General features: G+C 40.1%; 1 protein-coding gene across 17 annotated transcripts in view; it reads right to left on the bottom strand.

Annotated features, from left to right (window-relative positions):
- The window catches only part of DOCK6 (dedicator of cytokinesis 6), a 213,849-nt gene that overhangs the window by 36,188 nt on the left and 159,100 nt on the right, over positions 1 to 18,561 (bottom strand). For 14 of the 17 annotated variants that reach the window (XR_009153092.1, XR_009153093.1, XR_009153094.1 and 11 more), the window contains 4 exons: positions 13,953 to 14,081; positions 12,629 to 12,781; positions 11,864 to 12,022; positions 535 to 635 (listed from right to left, as the gene is read on the bottom strand). Coding sequence is in view for 12 of the 17 variants with exons in the window: in XM_058165870.1 (XP_058021853.1) it covers positions 535 to 635; positions 11,864 to 12,022; positions 12,629 to 12,781; positions 13,953 to 14,081 (542 nt within the window). In the remaining 5 variants the exon portion in view is untranslated. Of the gene's footprint in view, positions 1 to 534; positions 636 to 11,863; positions 12,023 to 12,628; positions 12,782 to 13,952; positions 14,082 to 18,561 lie in introns of those variants that run through there. The other 3 variants (XR_009153095.1, XR_009153096.1, XM_058165876.1) reach the window with 2 other exon arrangements.

Genomic DNA, 18,561 nt, shown 5'->3' with positions numbered 1-18,561 from the left:
TTTTAGCCCCAAACCTCTAAATGGAGTTACAGCCTGGTAATTCATATAGGATGAAAATGAGAAAAGATATTGCCAACTCCTTCTAATCATTTTCTCCTTTGATATTCTTTAACAGCTATGCATTCCTTTTCCAGGCTCAAAATGCCTGATGCCTTCACAATAAATTATGAAAACTCAAGCCTCCCTCTTCTTTGCTATAATTAATTACCACTTATTGGCTTTGACAAAGGCTGCTATCAATAAAACCAGTACCGAGAAACATTTCTTTTATTTTTTTACTAAGTAAGCTATTTTTGGCAAAGGCTCATAGTGGCCACCAATATCCAACTAATGAACTTAATGCCAAATTGTGATTTCTGAACATTCCCTAAAAGGATTGGGAACAAGACAAAGAAATCAGGACATCTGCATCTGGAACTGCTTCCTTTTTCTTGACTCTCTGGGAAATATCCAGAAAGAATTAAGGCTGTGAAAGTAAACTATTCTGGAGTTTTCCCATTGCTTCCTCTATTGAGGCACTGACTGTGACCTTACCTATACATAAGGTCTATCAGCATCTCTGGATCCTCCTGATGCTCTTTCATCTTCACTGTATCTGTCAGGATCATGTGCAAGTTAAAGACAAGATCTTGTACCTGAGCAGGAAAAGGAGAAAGCAATTTCTATATGAGCCATAATGAAAAACTACATTGTAAAACTACCTGTACAATTAGCACAGGGGCCCCCCAAGGCTGTGTGCTCTCCCCACTTCTCTTCTCTCTGTATACCAATGACTGCATCTCCAATGATCCATTTGTTAAGCTACTGAAGTTCGCAGATGACACAACAGTGATTGGTCTCATTTGAGACAATGACGAATCCACATATAGACGAGAGGTCGAACGACTAGCCTTGTGGTGCAACCAAAACAATCTGGAACTGAACACACTCAAAACCGTAGAAATGGTGGTAGATTTTAGGAAAAACCCTTCCATACTTCCACCTCTCACAATACTTGACAACACAGTATCAACAGTAGAAACCTTCAAATTTCTGGGTTCTATCATATCGCAAGATCTCAAATGGACAGCTAACATCAAAAACATCATTAAAAAAGGACAACAAAGAATGTTCTTTCTGCGCCAACTCAGTAAGCTCAAACTGCCCAAGGAGCTGCTGATCCAGTTCTACAGAGGAATTATTGAGTCTGTCATTTGCACCTCTATAACTGTCTGGTTCGGTTCTGCAACCCAACAAGAAAAACACAGACTTCAGAGGATAATTAGAACTGCAGAAAAAATAATTGCTACCAACTTGCCTTCCATTGAGGACCTGTATACTGCACGAATCAAGAAGAGAGCCGTGAAAATATTTGCAGATCCCTCGCATCCTGGACATAAACTGTTTCAACTCCTCAAAACGACGCTATAGAGCACTGCACACCAGAACAACTAGACACAAGAACAGTTTTTTCCCGAAGGCCATCACTCTGCTAAACAAATAATTCCCTCAACACTGTCAGACTATTTACTGAATCTGCACTACTATTAATCGTTTCATAGTTCCCATCACCAATCTCTTTCCACTTATGACTGTATGACTATAACTTGTTGCTGGCAATCCTTATGATTTATATTGATATATTGATCATCAATTGTGTTGTAAATGTTGTACCTTGATGAACGTATCTTTTCTTTTATGTACACTGAGAGCATATGCACCAAGACAAATTCCTTGTGTGTCCAATCACACTTGGCCAATAAAATTCTATTCTATTCTATTTGTAAAAATCCATGTAAACATGATAGATACTGGCTTAGAGATACCTGCAAGAAAACAACATTCTTTTTTTTTTATTTAGTCAGGGAAATCTTACTGTTATCATGCAAAATATTTTTATTTCATGCCTGATATAAACAGAAACACATATCTCCATTGTAATAATACTAAGTGTTTAGAAAGTCAAGCCCTTCCTTTTGGCATGCATATTATACTCTGCACACCAATCAGAAATGCTGTAAATGTGTGGATTTTATTCATGCCTTTCTTCAATTTCTCCCCAGTTCACATCTCCTATCTACATTTTATCTGTATTAAGTGTGCCCACTACATATTATCTTCCACTTCACCCACAGTCTCATTCTATTTCTTTATTAAAATTGACATTTCATTAGCTATCTTTCCTTTACATAGTTTTTCCCAAGTACTGTCTTTGGGTTTCCTTCACGTAAAGCTATAGGCAGTCCTTGACTTACAACAGTTCATTTAGTGACCGTTCAAAGTTACAATGGCACTGAAAAAGTGACTTATGATCATTTTTCACACTTATAACCTTTGCAGCATCCCCATGGTCACATGGTTTGCATTCCAATAATTGACAATTGATTCACATTTATGATGGTTGCAGTGCCCTGGAGTCGTGTGATCTCCTTTTGCGACCTTCTGACCAGCAAAGTCAATGGGGAAGCCAGATTCACTTAACGTGTTACTAATTTAAGAACTGCAGTGATTTACTTAACAACTGAAGAGAGAAAAGTCATAAAATGGAGCAAACTCAAAGAATTTCTCACTTAACAAATAAATTTTGGGCTCAATTGTGGTCGTAAGTTGAGGACTACCTGGACTGCCAAGTCTGCCAGGCTCTGCTTGGTGCCTCACAGGGATCCAAGGCCAGAAAGAATAGATGGGCAATAACGCTGTATGTGTATATGATGGGAAATAGGGAGTGGGGAATGACAGGGGATAAAACCAATTTAAACCAGCATCCAAGGCCAGGTACCCTGAGAAAGAATGTGGATTACCCCAAAACCTCTTAGCATTCTCAAAACACTTTGGTGAGTTATGATTGGCTGAAGATGGACTGGTCATGGGGAAAAGGCTGGGATGAGGGGAAACTTTTCTGTATCTTTTGAGCTCGCCTGACTTTACTGCAGACATCCTCTTTGTCAGCCTCCGCTTTAATTTAGTGTATTTCTCCTACTAGATTATCTGACTATTTTATTTTATTTATTTTTTTTTATTGTTTTTTTTTGCAACAAACAAATAAAAAGAAAATACATTATTACACCCTTGTGCTATACATAAAAGGAAGATTTGGGTCTTCGGATATATCCTCATGATTGCCAAAATCCACGTTCTCGAGGTACAGGTACTGAAGCGTCCAATGTTCCAAGCGCAAAGTCCACAAATGGTTTCCAAGTCTTCCAGAAAATATCTTCTTTATACACACCACTTCTAATTTTAATATCACATGTCATTTTATCATTTAAAGCTAATTTCCACATTTCAGAATTCCACTCTTCTATTCTAAAAATCACATCCAGTTTCCAATATCTAGCTATTATAATTCTACCTATTATAATCATAATTCTAATCAATTCTTTTTCATATTTTGTTAATTCTATTTCCTTAATTACCAACAATAATATAGTTTCCACTCTCAATGTTATTACTTTCCCCATCATTTCAAATATCATTTTCTCCAATTGTTGCCAAAACTTTTAACCTTATCACAATTATACCACATATGTTCATAAGTCCCCAATTCCATCTCACATCTCCAACATTTTTACTAGTTTTTTATCCATTTGTGACAATCTTACTGGAGTCAAATACCATTTCCAAACAACTTTATAATTGTGCTCTTTAATCCTTATAGATAAAGTTCTCATAATTCTACTCTTCCAATTCACATTCCAATCTGATTCTGGTATTTCAATATTAAGATCTTTTTCCCAATTTGTCCTCATCACTCTTTGTAATTTTTCATCAGAATTTATAATCTTATAAACCCTACTAACGAGTCCCTTTAGCCCAATTTCATCTTTCATAATCCGAGATACTAAATATTCAAATTCAGTTTCACATCTATTTATCGAATAATTTTCCTTTAGTTTTTTTGTCCATTTTCTATCTGTATTTTTCAAACCAACTTAACCCTAATTTTTCAATAATTTCTTTATTCCTCCTTTCATTTCCATAACTGTTATCCAATCTTTAATAATTTCTATATTTTCCTCTTTAATCACTTCATTACGTTTTATATTATTTTTAATCGGCCAAATTCCAGTTGTCTCCCCCAAAAAGATTATATCCGGAATTAAAATTTTAACAAATTTGTTCCACATTTTACTTAATCCCTTTAACCAATAACTTCTACTTACACATTTTAAATTTGCTTTATCTAAAAACCACCTTGATCCAAATTTCTATATCCTTAACTCTAAATCTCCAATAATTATCTTCACCTTTAAGTATTTTTACCACTATCCGGATACCATACGCACAGTAATAATTAAATAATTTGGGGATTCCTAATCCGCCTTCCTTTTGATTTTGATACCACATTTTCTTCACTAATCTGGGTCTTTTGCCACCATTGCAAAATTTATCCAGTTTTTTCTGATATCCTTCAATATCTTTCTCTGTCAGATTTAGTGGTAGCATCTCGAATAAAAGTTGAACTTGGGCAGCAACATCATCTTACACATTGCAATTCTACCAAACCAAGACAACTTTAAAATTTTATATTTATCTATCTTCTTCTCAATTTCGTTAATCACCACATCATAATTAAGTTTTTTCAATTCTTTAACCTTAAGTGAAAGCACTATACCCAAATATTTCAATGTGTTTTAATCCTTATCCCAAATTGCTCTTGCATATTCTCAGACTCATTACCATTACTATCCATCAATAATTCTGACTTTGACCAATTTACTTTCAATCCTGTCATTTCTTCAAATTCTATCAAATGCTTATATATCTTTTCAAATCTTTCTCTACATTTTCAAAATAATTAAAGTATCATCCGCATACAAATTTATCTTATACCCTTATATCCTTCTAATTCTTCATCTTTTCTATCATTTTGTCAATATTTCCATAGCCAATAAAAATAATGTTGGGGACAGGGACATCCTTGTCTCGCATCAGCTTCTAATTTTATCTCTTCAGTTAATATTCCATTCACCTTCACTCTTGCACTGCTCTTTTGGTACAATTTTGAAATAACATGTATAAACTTATTACCAAAGCCTAAAGCCTCCACAATTACTTTAATTGTTTCCCATTGTACAGAATCAAAAGCTTTAAAAATATCCAATGATACTATACCAATTTTATCACCATTATATTCAGCTACATCTATAATATTTAATACTCTTCTAACAATATCACTCATGTATCTACCCTTCACAAAGCCTACTTGATTATAACTTATATATCTATCTATAAATCTATTTAATCTATTACTTATAATAGCAGTAAATATCTTTGCATCCTGATTAATTAAAGAAATGGGCCGATAGGACTCAATCCTTTCTAAATCTTTATCTGGTTTAGGAATTAGGGATATCACCGTTCTATTCCATGACGAAGGTACTTCCCCACCATGTAATATTCCATTGAATAATTTTTGCAGTCTTGGTATTATTAATTCTTTAAATTCTTTATAAAACTCAACAGGTAATCCATCCTCACCTGGAGCTTTCCCTAATTTTAATTTTTGTATTATTCCATTAATCTCATCTTGTGTTATATCTTCTTCCATCAATTCCTTATATGTTTGATCAATTTTCACCACATACTTTTCTAAATAACTCTGCAATTTTCCCCGATTAATTGGTTTCTTTGAATATAGATTCTGAAAAAAGTTTCTAACCACTTCACATTTCTCTAATTTTTTATAACATCTTATACCTCTATCATCTATCAAAACTCCAATTTCTCTCTTCTCTCTTTTATCTTTCGCCATCTTTGCCAATAATTTAGAATTTCTATTACTAAATTCAAAAATTCCTATTTAAAATCTCAAATTTCTTTTTACTAACTCTGTATCTTCTTCTATCATTTTATTTCTTAACATATTAAGCTCCTGAAGAATTTTTTTCTTTAGTAAGCAAAATTGATTTTCCAATTCTTTAATCTTATTTTTATCTCTTTCCATTTTAATATTATAATTTTTATATTTCCTACTTGATAATTTAATACTCTCCCCTCTAAACACCGCTTTCATCGCATCCCAAACAATTTCAAATTTAACCTCCCCGTTATCATTTAATCTCCAACTTTCCTCCAATTTTTAAGTATCCATTTTTATCCTTTTCATTTTATACAATTTCGTCATATCTCCAATAGCTTCTTTTTTCTCAAAATTAAAATCTAAGTCCACCATAACTTCTGCATGATCAGAATCTTTAAAATTCCCACATCTACCTTATCCACATTATTCAACAAATCTTTAGAAAGAAAAATATAATCAATTCTAGAATATGTATTATATATCTTAGAAAAAAGTGTATACTCTCTCAATTCCTTTAACCTCTCTCCACATCAACCACGCCGTTTCGAAGCATCCACATATTTAAAATCCCCAGTTTATTTGCTCCTCCACAACGGGTGGGATTAGTACTGTCTATTTTATCTCTGATTAAATTAAAATCCCCAGCCACAATTACTTTCCTACACTTTCATTCTCCAAAATTTTGTTATTTTTCAAGAAATTCTCTTTGTTTTCATTCGGTAAATATAAATTAACAAGTGTCACTTTTTCCTCATTAAGATTTCCAACAATTATTACATATCTTCCATCTTCATCCAAAATTACCTTATGTTTTCAAAGTACACCCTATCTGATATCAGTGTTGCAACTCCTCTAGCTTTTGAAGTTCCAAATGCTTTTCATATATTTGCATACCTTTTATATACATTCTATATGAATCTTCAGATATCTGATGAGTTTCCTGTAAAAATTAAATGTCTGGTAAATCCTTTTAATCTTAAGCTCCAATCTTCTTCTTTTAATCTGATTCCTGTACCCTTCACATTCCATGACATTATTTTTATAACTCCCATTTAAAATATAAATTTTTTAATCCTATCCCCGCATCTTCCTTTCTGTGCCCCCCACCACCCGACATTAAACTACCATATAAACAACAATAAGAAAACAAAAAAAAAACAAAAAACAAAACAAACAATAAAGTACAAACAATCTTCTTCCCCCACATCCTCATCGGTTTCGCCTCTATAAAGAGAATGGGGGAGAGGGGACGTGCCAATGCCCGGGGCACTTCTTTCGGGCTGTCTATTTAAATTCATCACTCAAAAAAAAAGATAGCGATGACCCGCATTCAGCTTCATATTTTCCAAGACTCTTATCTGCTTCTTCTCCTACTGTATCCTCACGACTCTTCTTCTGTTCAACCAACACAGGTGATATTTCTTTCCTCTTTAACCCTTTGGAGTCTTGCGCTCCAATAGCCCCTTTTTCTTCTTCTGAGATTGATGTTTCTGACTATTTTATTACCTTTATTACCTTGTTAAAAGTTTGCTCTACTGATTGTCTTACATGCTTTATGGAGAAGGGGGGGAGGTTTTCACTGTTCCCAGCGTCGGCTGACATTGTATGTGGGGGAGAGGGGAAATGCCATTTTCAAAACCAGAGGTTTGAATTGTGTTGGCGCGTGAATGAAACGGCAGCTGCTGATTCCACATTCCATTCAGAAGATTGACAGAGGGAGAATATCGGAAGTGAAACTACACGTGGCTGAGGAGAAAGAAGACATTGGACTATTACTGTATGACCTCTAGTAGGGGGAGGGTTTAGGAGAGAATATGACTCTGGGGTTTTGATTTACTTCCAGTTCCAGCTTTGCTTCCACTGCATCCAGACTTGTATGATATAAATTACCAAATTCTTCAACATGATGAAGTTGGGTTTTTATTTTCTCAAACACTGATCTGGGGCAGGCTGACACTCTTCTTAGTAAAAGAATCTTTCGCTTCAACCAAATGGGGTCAAAGAGTTTTTCTTTCCTAAGGGATCAGATTGGGGCAGATCTGACGTTAGGCGAGCTTGGCAGTTGTGCTCAACTCGGAGAGGAAATTGCCTCTACCGTGAGGACTGTGCAAACGACATCCATTCAAGGGAGCGACAAGGGGGAGATCAAAGCCTGGGGGGAAGCATCCTCGAAACCTGCTCCTGGAAGGCTGGATCTAACTGAGTGGCTGGAAGAGGATGACCAGCCAAGACCCTGATGGTCCCTCAGGGTCAAGAAAAGGGAAGACTGTGAAGAGAAGCCAATGGGAATGACAAGTACCTGTGGGAGCCATGGAAGCCGCCGGTGGGAGACACGAGTAGAGGAAGAACCAATTGCAGGTGAGTCGGATCTAGAGGATGGATGCTGGAGCAAGCCATAAAGTTCCTGAGGGGGGCTTTTGATAATCTCAAAGCACGAAAAGCCCTGGCCCGAGAGGCACACCCCACTAACCAGCCAACTCCAGCCACAGCAAATAATGGGGCAATCACCTCTGTTGCCATAATGACAGCAGAAGCAGGCCCCACAACAGTGGCAGCTGCCCCTGCCCCGGCAGCCCAGCCTGCTCCGGCTGTAGAGGCAGTGCCAGTGCAACTGAGAGGACATGACACAAACCCTGGGTGTAAAGTTCAATGGAGATCCAAAGCAGTTGGGGTTCTACCTGGCACATATTTATATATACTGCACATGCAAGAGTATGGCCCAGAAATAGCCACCAAATGGGCCAAGATGCAGTGCGTGAGCTTTTGAGGAAGATAGTTGGTTCTAAATGCATAAGGCTGAATGTATAATGCAAGATGGTCTAGCTTGCGATGGTGCCAAACTGTATGCCTTTCAGCGCCGATGGTTAATAGTTCTATAAAAAAGCCATGATTCAAAAGTGGTAGGACATTTCGGCTTTGTAAAAACCCTGCACCTAGTCAAGCACCAATTTTGGTGGCTGCACTGAAGAAGGACATACAGAGCTATGTAACTAGCGGTCCTGTCTGTGTCTCTGCCAAGAGGCAATATGGGAAAACACCAGGGCTTCTCCAGCCAGTAACAGAACTTACACCCCATAGAAAGAGATATCAATGGACTTTACAGTAGAACTGCCTGAAAGCTTGGGCAATACAGTAATTTAAGTGATAATTGACTTGCTTTCCAAAGAAGTGCACTTTATACCCTCTCAAAAAATCCCCTCCACTTGCACTTTGGGTAAGCTATTCATGCAGCACAACTACCAACTGCATGGTGCTCCAGAAAGAATAATCTCAGATTGAGGAATCCAAATCATGGTTCTGGCAGGAGTTCCTAAAACTTTTGGGGACCACTCAAGGGCTCATCTCCTTACATCATCCGGATAATAATGGTACCTGTGAATGTGCAAATGGGGTCTTGGAGCAGTACCTGCTGTTATATGTTAATTACCAACAAGACAATTGGGTGGAATTTCTCCCTTTCACAGAGGTCACCTAAAATAACTCAGTACACAGTAGCACTGGGTTTGCTCCATTTAAAGTAGCCATAGGACAGGACTACTCCAGAGTTGCTTCAGCCCCCTCACCACATTGATTGCATCGCTAAAAGAATGGGTCACCCAGCTACGGAATATGTGGCTGGTGGTGAGAAAGATTTTGGATGAAGCTAAGGAAGCATTAAAAAAAAAAGCTGATGAAAAGCACATCAAGCCAAAGGATTTTAAAGTGGGAGATAAGGTTTATTTAACTACTGATTTCTTACCCTCTAGACATCCATCCCAAAAAATTGGGGCTGAAATACTTTTGACCTTTCCCCATAAAAATTAACCCAGTGACTTGAGCTGCCAAAATGCTTAGATGCATAAATCCGATATTTCATTGCAGCCTATTGAAGCCAGAGATCACATCTTCCCTACACCCCAAGTCGTCATCAGCCCCCAACCCCATTATAATCGAGGGGGAGCAACACTTTGAAGTTAAAGACATTTTGGACTCCCTTATACATCGGGGGGGGGGGGAGTGGGGGAATCCAAGACTTGATAGCATGGAAAGCCTTTCCTTCCTCGGAGACTGAATGGGTTGATTTCCAACATATTAAAACCTACAGACTGCTTAAAAAATTCCATGAACAGTAATGGCTGATAAACCTCATTGAAATATTTGCTAATTAAAGAATTTCTATTTGTCTAACCTTTCCTTCTTTGTTTTTTTTCTCCTTTATAGGACTAACATCTCTATCAAGGGGGGCAGAATGTCAGGTCTGACAGGCTTGTCTTAGCACCTCACAGGCATCCTGCCATCAAAGGCTAGCGGGGGGGGGGGGAGAGGATAGATGGGCAATAAAGCTATGTATGTTCATGATAGGAAATAGGGAGGGGAAAATGACAGGTGATAAAGACCAGAGAAGTTCACAAACACTTTGTACCAGCATCCAAGGCCAGGGATCCTGAGAAAGTATGTGGATTACCTCAAAACTTCTCAGCATTCACAAACACTTTGTACCAGCATCCAAGGCCAGGGATCCTGAGAAAGTATGTGGATTACCTCAAAACTTCTCAGCATTCACAAAACACTTAGGCAAGTTCCAACTGGCTGAAGAAGAACTGTGTTCTGATCCAGCAGAACCAAGAAACACACTCCTTGTTCTGAAAATCCCCTCTTTATTTAGCTTCTGTGAATTACTGGCATTCACACACTGAAAAGTCCAGGCAATAATCCTTCAAAGGGTTAATGGCAGTAACAGACCTTATCAGTTTCTTGGGATACTTGCCAGGCAGGGAGCTTCCAGTCCGCAAAGCTGTAAATTAAGTTCTAGCAAGCAGTCTCTGAGGCAGGAACCACAATAAGCAAATCTTCCAAAAGAAATCTGAACGGTGACTCATGCAACCACCCTTCCCCTTTCCTCCTATTTATTCCCCAGCCAGGGAAGGGCCATTCAGTGTCCATGTGTGCCTTTCTTCCAGAGTCAGCTCCTTGTCCTCAGTTGTTCTCCCCTCTTAACAGCTCTGCCCATGTGTGCATCTGGAACAGGCCCCAGCTATTCATCCTCCCCACTTATCTCAGACTCCAAAGACAGTTATGAAATGTTGGATGGCCCTGGCTCTATCTCTGCCGATACAGAGCATCCATCAGAGCCTTCCCCAGACTCCAGGATTGGCACAAATTCCTCCCCAACCTCCTCCTCATCCGAGTCAGTGGTGGATTGCTACCGGATCGGGCAAACTGGTAATGGTGGTGGAGGGAGGCTCCGTCCACCTGCCCAGATGAGTGCGCACAAACACGAGGAAACCAGTAGCAATGGGATTTGGAACCTGGCTTTGGTTTGAGTCTGACACCAGCTCTGCTGGCAACTGGCGGGCCACAACAGAGTGGTCATGGGAGGAGGGCTGGGATGAGGGGAAATTGTTCTGTATCTTTTGAGAGTGGGGAAGCCCAAAAACCCTAACTTTACTGCAATCAACATCTCTTAGTAAAAGAACCTTTCACTTCAATTAAATGGGGTCAAGGGTCTTTCTTTCCTAAGGGAAAAGATTGGGTTACAAATATTATATGGTGATAAACTAGACAATACTCTGAAACAAAGGGACAGGATACATGGCAAGAAGAGCAGAAGGTTAAGATATCATGCTAGAAACCAGGAGATTATGAGTCCTACTTCAGCCTTAGGCAGGAATGTTGGTTGGGTGACTTTGGGCCACTCACTCTCTCACAGCCCAACTCACCTCACAGGATTGTCATTGTGGGGAAAATAGGAAAAGGATGGAGTATTAGTTATATCTGCTACCTTGAGATATTTATAAAAAAATAATAAAAGGATAAAATAAGAAAGAGAGGGAGAAGGAAGGAAGGAGAAAAAAAGAAAGAGAGAGAGAGAGAGAGAAGGAAGGAAGGAAGGAAAGAAAGAAAGAAAGAAAGAAAGAAAGAAAGAAAGAAAGAAAGAAAGAAAGAAAGAAAGAAAGAAAGAAGACAAATGCAATGTTTTAAGTTATTTGGGTTTTAAAGAAAACTGGGTAAGCTGGGAAAGCTGGGTAAGGGCAAACCAAGACAAGGCCCAAGTCTTGCCCCAAATCTCTTGCAGGCAATTTATGGGAGTGTACACAATACCTGCTCAGCAAAGGTTGTCTCTCGCAACTCTGGGTCTTCTTCAGCATAGGTAAGGATGGTTTTCAGGGAGCGCCTCAAGTGCTCCTCATTGAAGTTCTGCGATGTTCCCACAAGCGAAGAGAGCGACATGGTAACCTGCATCTTCACTCGGGCAAAGTTCTTTACAAGAAAGTTTCAAAAAGAGTGCTTGAAAGGTATTTCTCTTAGCAATAACAAAATTCCAGACATACATAAAAAAGAAAATCCCTGCTTTCTTCATTATATCTAGCACTTTTAGCCAACAAGTCAAAAACTTCTTGGGCAAATGCCCAGAAGTGCTAAGTGCTTTGCAAAGAAGCACAGTGGAAATGATAATGGCTCATTGCATTTTGAAAAGGTGACATTTTCAGTTTCTATAAGGCCTGTACACATACAAGCACACACACACACACACACACACTCATACACATACATATCAAGCAATGTATTTTAGCCCAATCCATTTTAATAACAAAATAATAAAGAATGGAGTTGGGGGGATAGAAATAGAAAGACAAAGCATGTGAATATGAAATAAATGTGTTATAAATGCAGTAAGCAACCAGATAAATAAACAATGTCCATAATACCTTGTAAAGTAATGTAAAATAGGCCCTGGGCCTAAAAAATTGAAAATTGGAAGGGAGGAAAAAGGTAGCTGCTCTGCCCTCAGAACAGCAGGTGCATGGGGGAACTGTCCTACCCCTTAATGCTCCCACACACACACCTTTTCCCAATATCACTTACATTGCCAATCTCAAAGTTCTGTCTCATGAGAAGGTAGAGTGAGGTGCTTGCATGGGTGCGAATGATGGCTATTCTGCTACTACAGTGGCGTAGGAGACGTAGGCACAGATCAGCACACAGTTCAGTTTCTTCTTCAAAAAGCATTTCAGGAAACTGTAAGCATGGGATTCAAGTTATCTGATTTGACAATGATAAAAATTGTTTTTCTAATTCATTATTTATTCAATAGATGTGGAAGGCCACCAGGACTTGAACATAAATCAGAGTAGAAGTTATACAAATCTTTAGAGCATTGTTTCCCAACCTTAGCTATTTTTAGATGTGTGAACTTCAACTCTCAGAATTGAAGACCTGAAGCCCATATATCTTAAAATGGCTAAGGTAGGAAACACAGTTCTAGAAGGATATTATTCTAAAGGGCAGATGCTGCAACAGAAAAGGCAATATCATTGTTTAATCAAGGGGGCTAGAGTCTACCCACTCTGTTCGTTGTAAAGCAGTGGTTCTCAACCTTTATAGTGCTGCGACCCCTTTAATACAATTCCCCATGATGTGGCGACCCCCAACCGTAAAATTATTTTCATTTTGAATTTATTGTGCCTGAAGCCGTATTGGCTAGCGATCTGAACTGCTTGCAATTGCCTTGAGGACGGAGGCATTAAAGCCGAGACTCCTCCCCTATTAAGTTTATCGTGCCTGAAGCCAGATTAGGCTAGCGATTGGGAGTGATTGCAGCTGGATTGAGAGGGAGACATCAGAGCAAAGATTTCTCTCTTTTTTAATTCATTGCTCCTGAAGCCGAATTCGGCTAGCGATTTGAAGAGCCTGCAGCTGGCTTGTGGAGTCAACCATTGGCGCGCAATTCTTCGACTCACAAGTATACTTCCCATATTTCCGATGGTCTTAGGTGACCCCTGGCAAATCATCATTCGATCCCCAAGGGGGTCCTGACCCACAGGTTGAGAACCGCTGTTGTAAAGGATGGGCAGAAAGTATTGGAGATTCCACCCAATTTGTATTAGTGAAATATACAACAAGTGTATCACTTCTAAAACCTAAGGTATTAAAACATCCAGAATAGTAAGATGTAAACCCATGCCTCCCACTGGACCTTGAACAATGTGATAGCCTTTTTATGTGGGCTGATCCACATCTGGAATATACTGACTGAGGAAAACTGCTCCGGACAATAGCAGACAAATCTCAGACAAGGAAGCACTTGGGCAAGCAAGAGGTCCCCTAGCAGATCATGATCCTTGCAAAAGTTGCAGATTGACTAGAAGGAACTGCATCCGGCAAGACTTTCCTCACCAAGCAGACTCACCTTGCTCACTAGTGCTCTCTGAGTGGCAAAGCAGTGTTGCAAGAAGGCAGCACTAGGTGTACAGCCCATGCTGTGAAGAAGCACCCTCAGCACCCCACCCAGGACACTCTCCTTGGTTTCAGACACTGTCTGCAGGGGAGAGGAAGGAAGGAAGAAAAAAAATTGAATTCATTAGATTGCACTGCAGAATGAAGGAAGCTCTGTAGAAGCAAAGAAGGAGCGTTTCATGCTATCACACACTTTATTACAATGTAGAAGTAGAACAAAGAACAAAAATGGTAACTGCACAAGTAAATTAGATTCCCAATGTGTTTTAAGGAAATGTTTTATCACAAGAAATGTAACATTTCTTAATTTTAAAATAAAGCTATTTCCTACTTTATGCAAAGTAGATAATAAATAAAACTACTTGGCACAATATTTGAGAAGCACTGTATTTCCTTTCATACAGAACTTCCTTGAAATGCAATGGATACCTGCTACATTGTGGGATCCCTTTATAGAGTTTATGTCTAGGATTTTTACATCAAGATGCGAAGTCTGCTTGCAGGCAAAGAAACTAACAGAGAGTTCAGGATGGCTAGTAAAATGAGGGCTTGGAAGAACCTTTTTAGTACTACTGGGTCTGGTTTTCTATTTAAGACAGATTGCCTGTCTTAAGTAAGTATTAGTACATCACTTACTGTCATTAGTGAAACCTAGAGAAGTTCCTATACGTCATAGATATGTTTTGCTTCTCAATGTATATTCGGCCAAATAGGTTGTAAAAAATGCTTTTAAAAGTAAAAAAAGAGGCTCTGACGATTGCGTGGCTCAGCTGTGCTCGTCATAGCCTTTTTTTACCTTTTAAAAACATTTTTTAAAAGAAGCTGCAAGTGGGCAAGCGGGCGACTGGGTGGGCATGGGCAGGGCAGGGATTTTTGCTACCGGTTTTCTGAACCACCCGCCGCCATTGCTACCAGATTGGCCCATTCCGTCCGAACAAGAAGCATTTCACCCGATCTGATGTTGATTTTGTCTATTCCACATTTTTCTACCTTACCAAGCGGTAGGTTGTGGTCTACTTTGTCAAATGCCTTACTGAAATCTAAGTATACTATTCGCTGGTCTACTAATTTAGTGACGTTATTAAAGAATAAAATAAGATTGGTTTGGCATGATCTATTTTTAACAAATCCATGCTGACTTTTAGTTATAACTTTATTTGTTTCTAGATGTTCAGAGATCTGGGTTTTTTATTATTTTTCAGAATCTTCCCAGGTATTGATGTTAGACTGATTGGTCTGTAGTTTCCTGGGTCTGTTTTTGCCCTTTCTTAAAGATGGGAACCACATCAGCCATTTTCCAATCCTCAGGTATTTCCTGGTCCTCCAGGATTTTTGAAAGATATGGTATAATGGTTCGAAGATAACATCTGACAGCTCCTTCAGAACTCTGGGATGTAATCTGTCACATCCTGGTGATTTATATTTGTCAAGGTCAGTTAGGTGTTCTCTTACCATTTTCTTGTTTATTTTAATTTTTAATATTTCTAGTTTGTCTTTTACAGTAGTTTTTTTGGTATGTTGGGCTATAATTTCTTTTTACGTGAAGACTGATGCAAACAATGAGTTAAGCAGCTCTGCTTTCTCTCTGCTGCCTGTTACTTCCTTGCCATCTTCTCTCTTTAGTGGACCTACTGTTTCTGCGACTTTTTTCTTGTTATTAATATGTTGAAAGATTTTTTTTTATCAACTTTGACTTTTGCTGCAAGTCTTTGTTCATTCTGAACCTTTGCTTTCCTGACTTCATCTTTGCATGTTCTGGCTATCTGCTGATAATTCTTTTCCTTTTTGTCTTTCAATTTGTCAGAGAGATCTTTGTGCAACCATAGTGGTTTCTTCTTGAATGTCTTGTTTTTCATATATAACAAATGTAGAATATTTTGGTTTATGTTATCCACATCTTTTGGGAAACTCTGCCTGAGTCTCTCTCTCACCTCTTATCCCATTTTCATGAGTTGACCAAGATGGTGGTACATGAATCGGCTGCAGCTGCATCAGCTCTTGAAGGTGAAAAGTTTTTGGAGGGATTTAACGGTTATAGGCCTCATGGTAGAGAAGGTTTTAATGTGTTTGAGCAAGATAAGATATGACCAACAATCTTTGCTGGCATGGCAAGTTTCCGAATTGTTGGTGAGACTGTTAAAAGTTGCCTGCGCTGTTTATTATTATTATTATTATTTATTAGATTTTTATACCGCCCTTCTCCCGAAGGACTCAGGGCGGTGTATAAAAACAAAATATATACAATTTAAAACAACATTTAAAAAGAGCAAATTTTAAAGGCTGATTATTAAAATTTAGATTTAAAATTTAAAAATATTAAGAATACCCAATTAAAATTCATCAATAATTATGCCAGTCCCGAGTTTGAAACTGTTCTCCTGGCAGCAAGATTTGACTGCTAGCACATAAATGGATTTTATTGCAAATCAGGGTTGTTTCCAAAGGAGGCAGAGGAGGAGAGATTTCAGAGCTTATGGAGTGAAGGAACTGGATGAGGCTGTTGGCAGGCACAGGAAAAGGGAAAGAAGCTTTTGGAGAAGTTGGGAGGTTGTGAAGGCAAGCTCCAGAGGAGAAAGTGAGTAAGGCCCTTTTAAGAAAAAGGCAGAAGAGCAATGATCAGGAAAAGAAAAGGAGGCATAGTTGTTGTGCAGGGATACTGTACATGGTAGATTGAGGGCTAATCCACATGAAATACCATTTTCATCTGTCTTGTTTGCCAACGTTTGCTCCCTAGAGACTAAAATGGACGATCTGAAACTTGAGCTGGCCAGCACCAAGGAGGTGCGAGAATGCAGTGCTATAATCCTGACAGAGACATGTTAAAGTCATCCATTCCAGACAATGCCATGAGTATGATGATGTTCTGTCCCCCCTTCCACGTCACGGAGAAACGCGAGTTTCACAGTCCTTTTATTGACACAGACCTGATTCTTCTGTAGGAAGCACAAGGCTTGGCAGCGACCATGCAGAGGCCTGCCAAGTTCAGAAGTCTTAATCTCGGACAGAGATAAAAGCACTCGTGTCCCAGTTCCATTGCTGGGTAGCTTTTTGCTTGTCACGAAGCCCAATGGCAGCTCCACCCGCTTTTATCCCCTATGGGATGTGGCTTCGTGACTCAGCACTCTCTGAGCCTGCCACACCTTTTCCTCTGTTGCGCACACTTATATTTACGTCGCTGCCTCGGGTCAATCCAGGATTGATCATCAGCAGCAGGGAATTGGGGCGTTGCCAGGGGGGAGGAGGAGGGTCCGGGAGAGGGAGGCCTTGTCAGCGCCTCCTCCTGGCCTGCAGCCGGAACTTGGGGCGGTGCCAGCGAGGAGGGTCCTGGCGAGGGAGGCCCTGCTGGCTCCTCTCCCTCACTCGCCGAGTCACTCTTCTCCATGAGGGCAGGCTCGGGGGCCGGAGCCACAACAGATGGGCTTTTCAACATTTCGGCTGGACAGGAGCTGTACTTTTGAGTGGAAAATCCTGTGGTGGGTGTGCATGTATTTATATTAATGAGAGATGGTGTATTAATGCTAAGGTAGTCTCCAGCCACTGCTTCCCTGATGTTGAGTGTTTGGCTGTTAAATATAGACCCTTTTATTTGCCAAGAGAATTGATTGTCATCCTAATCATAGCAGCGTAAACTATCCACCTGATTTTCATTGTGGTAGAGCAGAGGTGTCAAACTTGATTTCACTGAGGGCTGGATCAGCATTGTGGTTGTCCCCTGGGGTGGCGGGGAGGGGCATGGCTGGGGTGTCACTGCTGATTGGGCATTGTCAGGGGGTGTGGCTAGCTTGACGTCACTCATGTAGGTGTTGCCTGTGGGGGCCGAGCGGGATTGGGGACGGAATGTAGGGGTCTCCGGTAGGTGGGGTGGCTGGTGGGAGGTTCATCCCACGGGATGAGGTGAGGTGAAGCAGGGGCGGGGCAGCTACAGCTGGTGTGCCTTCAGCTGCTTTCGGCGCCACTCAGTTTTCCACCCCACGCCTGCCAGCCTGGTCTGGTCTGGTGGGAATGGGGGACTGCCTTCCGTCTTCTCTGCCGCGCCACAAATGGGGATTGACCATTCCCCAAGTTCCACTGCTGTCAAAGTAAATCCCAGGTGTTGCACTCCAATGGATGGGGAGGAGGAGGAGGAGCGGGGAGAAGAAAGAGGGAAAGTGGCCGAGTGAGAAGCGCCCCACCAGCCAGGCACAGAAGCACATCATCGCCAGCCCTGGTATAATTCTCCGACGTTGGATCAGATCTCTCTTTCTCCCTCTCTCTCTCTCTCTCACACACACACATTCAGAGAGAGGTTGGATCAGATTGTTCTCTTGCACTCTCTTTCTCTCTCTCTCTTTCTCTCTCTCCCTGTTGGCAGTGGCGGCGCTTCAGCACACGCCCACCAGGATGGCGTGGGCCAGGCTAAAGCGACATGGGCCACCCCTTTACAGTTTCCAAGATGGCAGCGTGGGCCAGATCTCACTTCATCGCAGGCCAGATCTGGTCGGCGGACCTTGAGTTTGACACCTCTGTGGTAGGAGATTTCAAGCATACTAACTTGAAAGCAGCCCTATCTAATTTCTATCAAT

This window comes from Ahaetulla prasina, chromosome 2 (assembly GCF_028640845.1).
Source record: "Ahaetulla prasina isolate Xishuangbanna chromosome 2, ASM2864084v1, whole genome shotgun sequence".
Classification (NCBI taxonomy): domain Eukaryota; kingdom Metazoa; phylum Chordata; class Lepidosauria; order Squamata; family Colubridae; genus Ahaetulla; species Ahaetulla prasina.
Note: the sequence above shows the minus strand (reverse complement) of the source record. Positions and strands in the feature narration are given on the sequence as shown.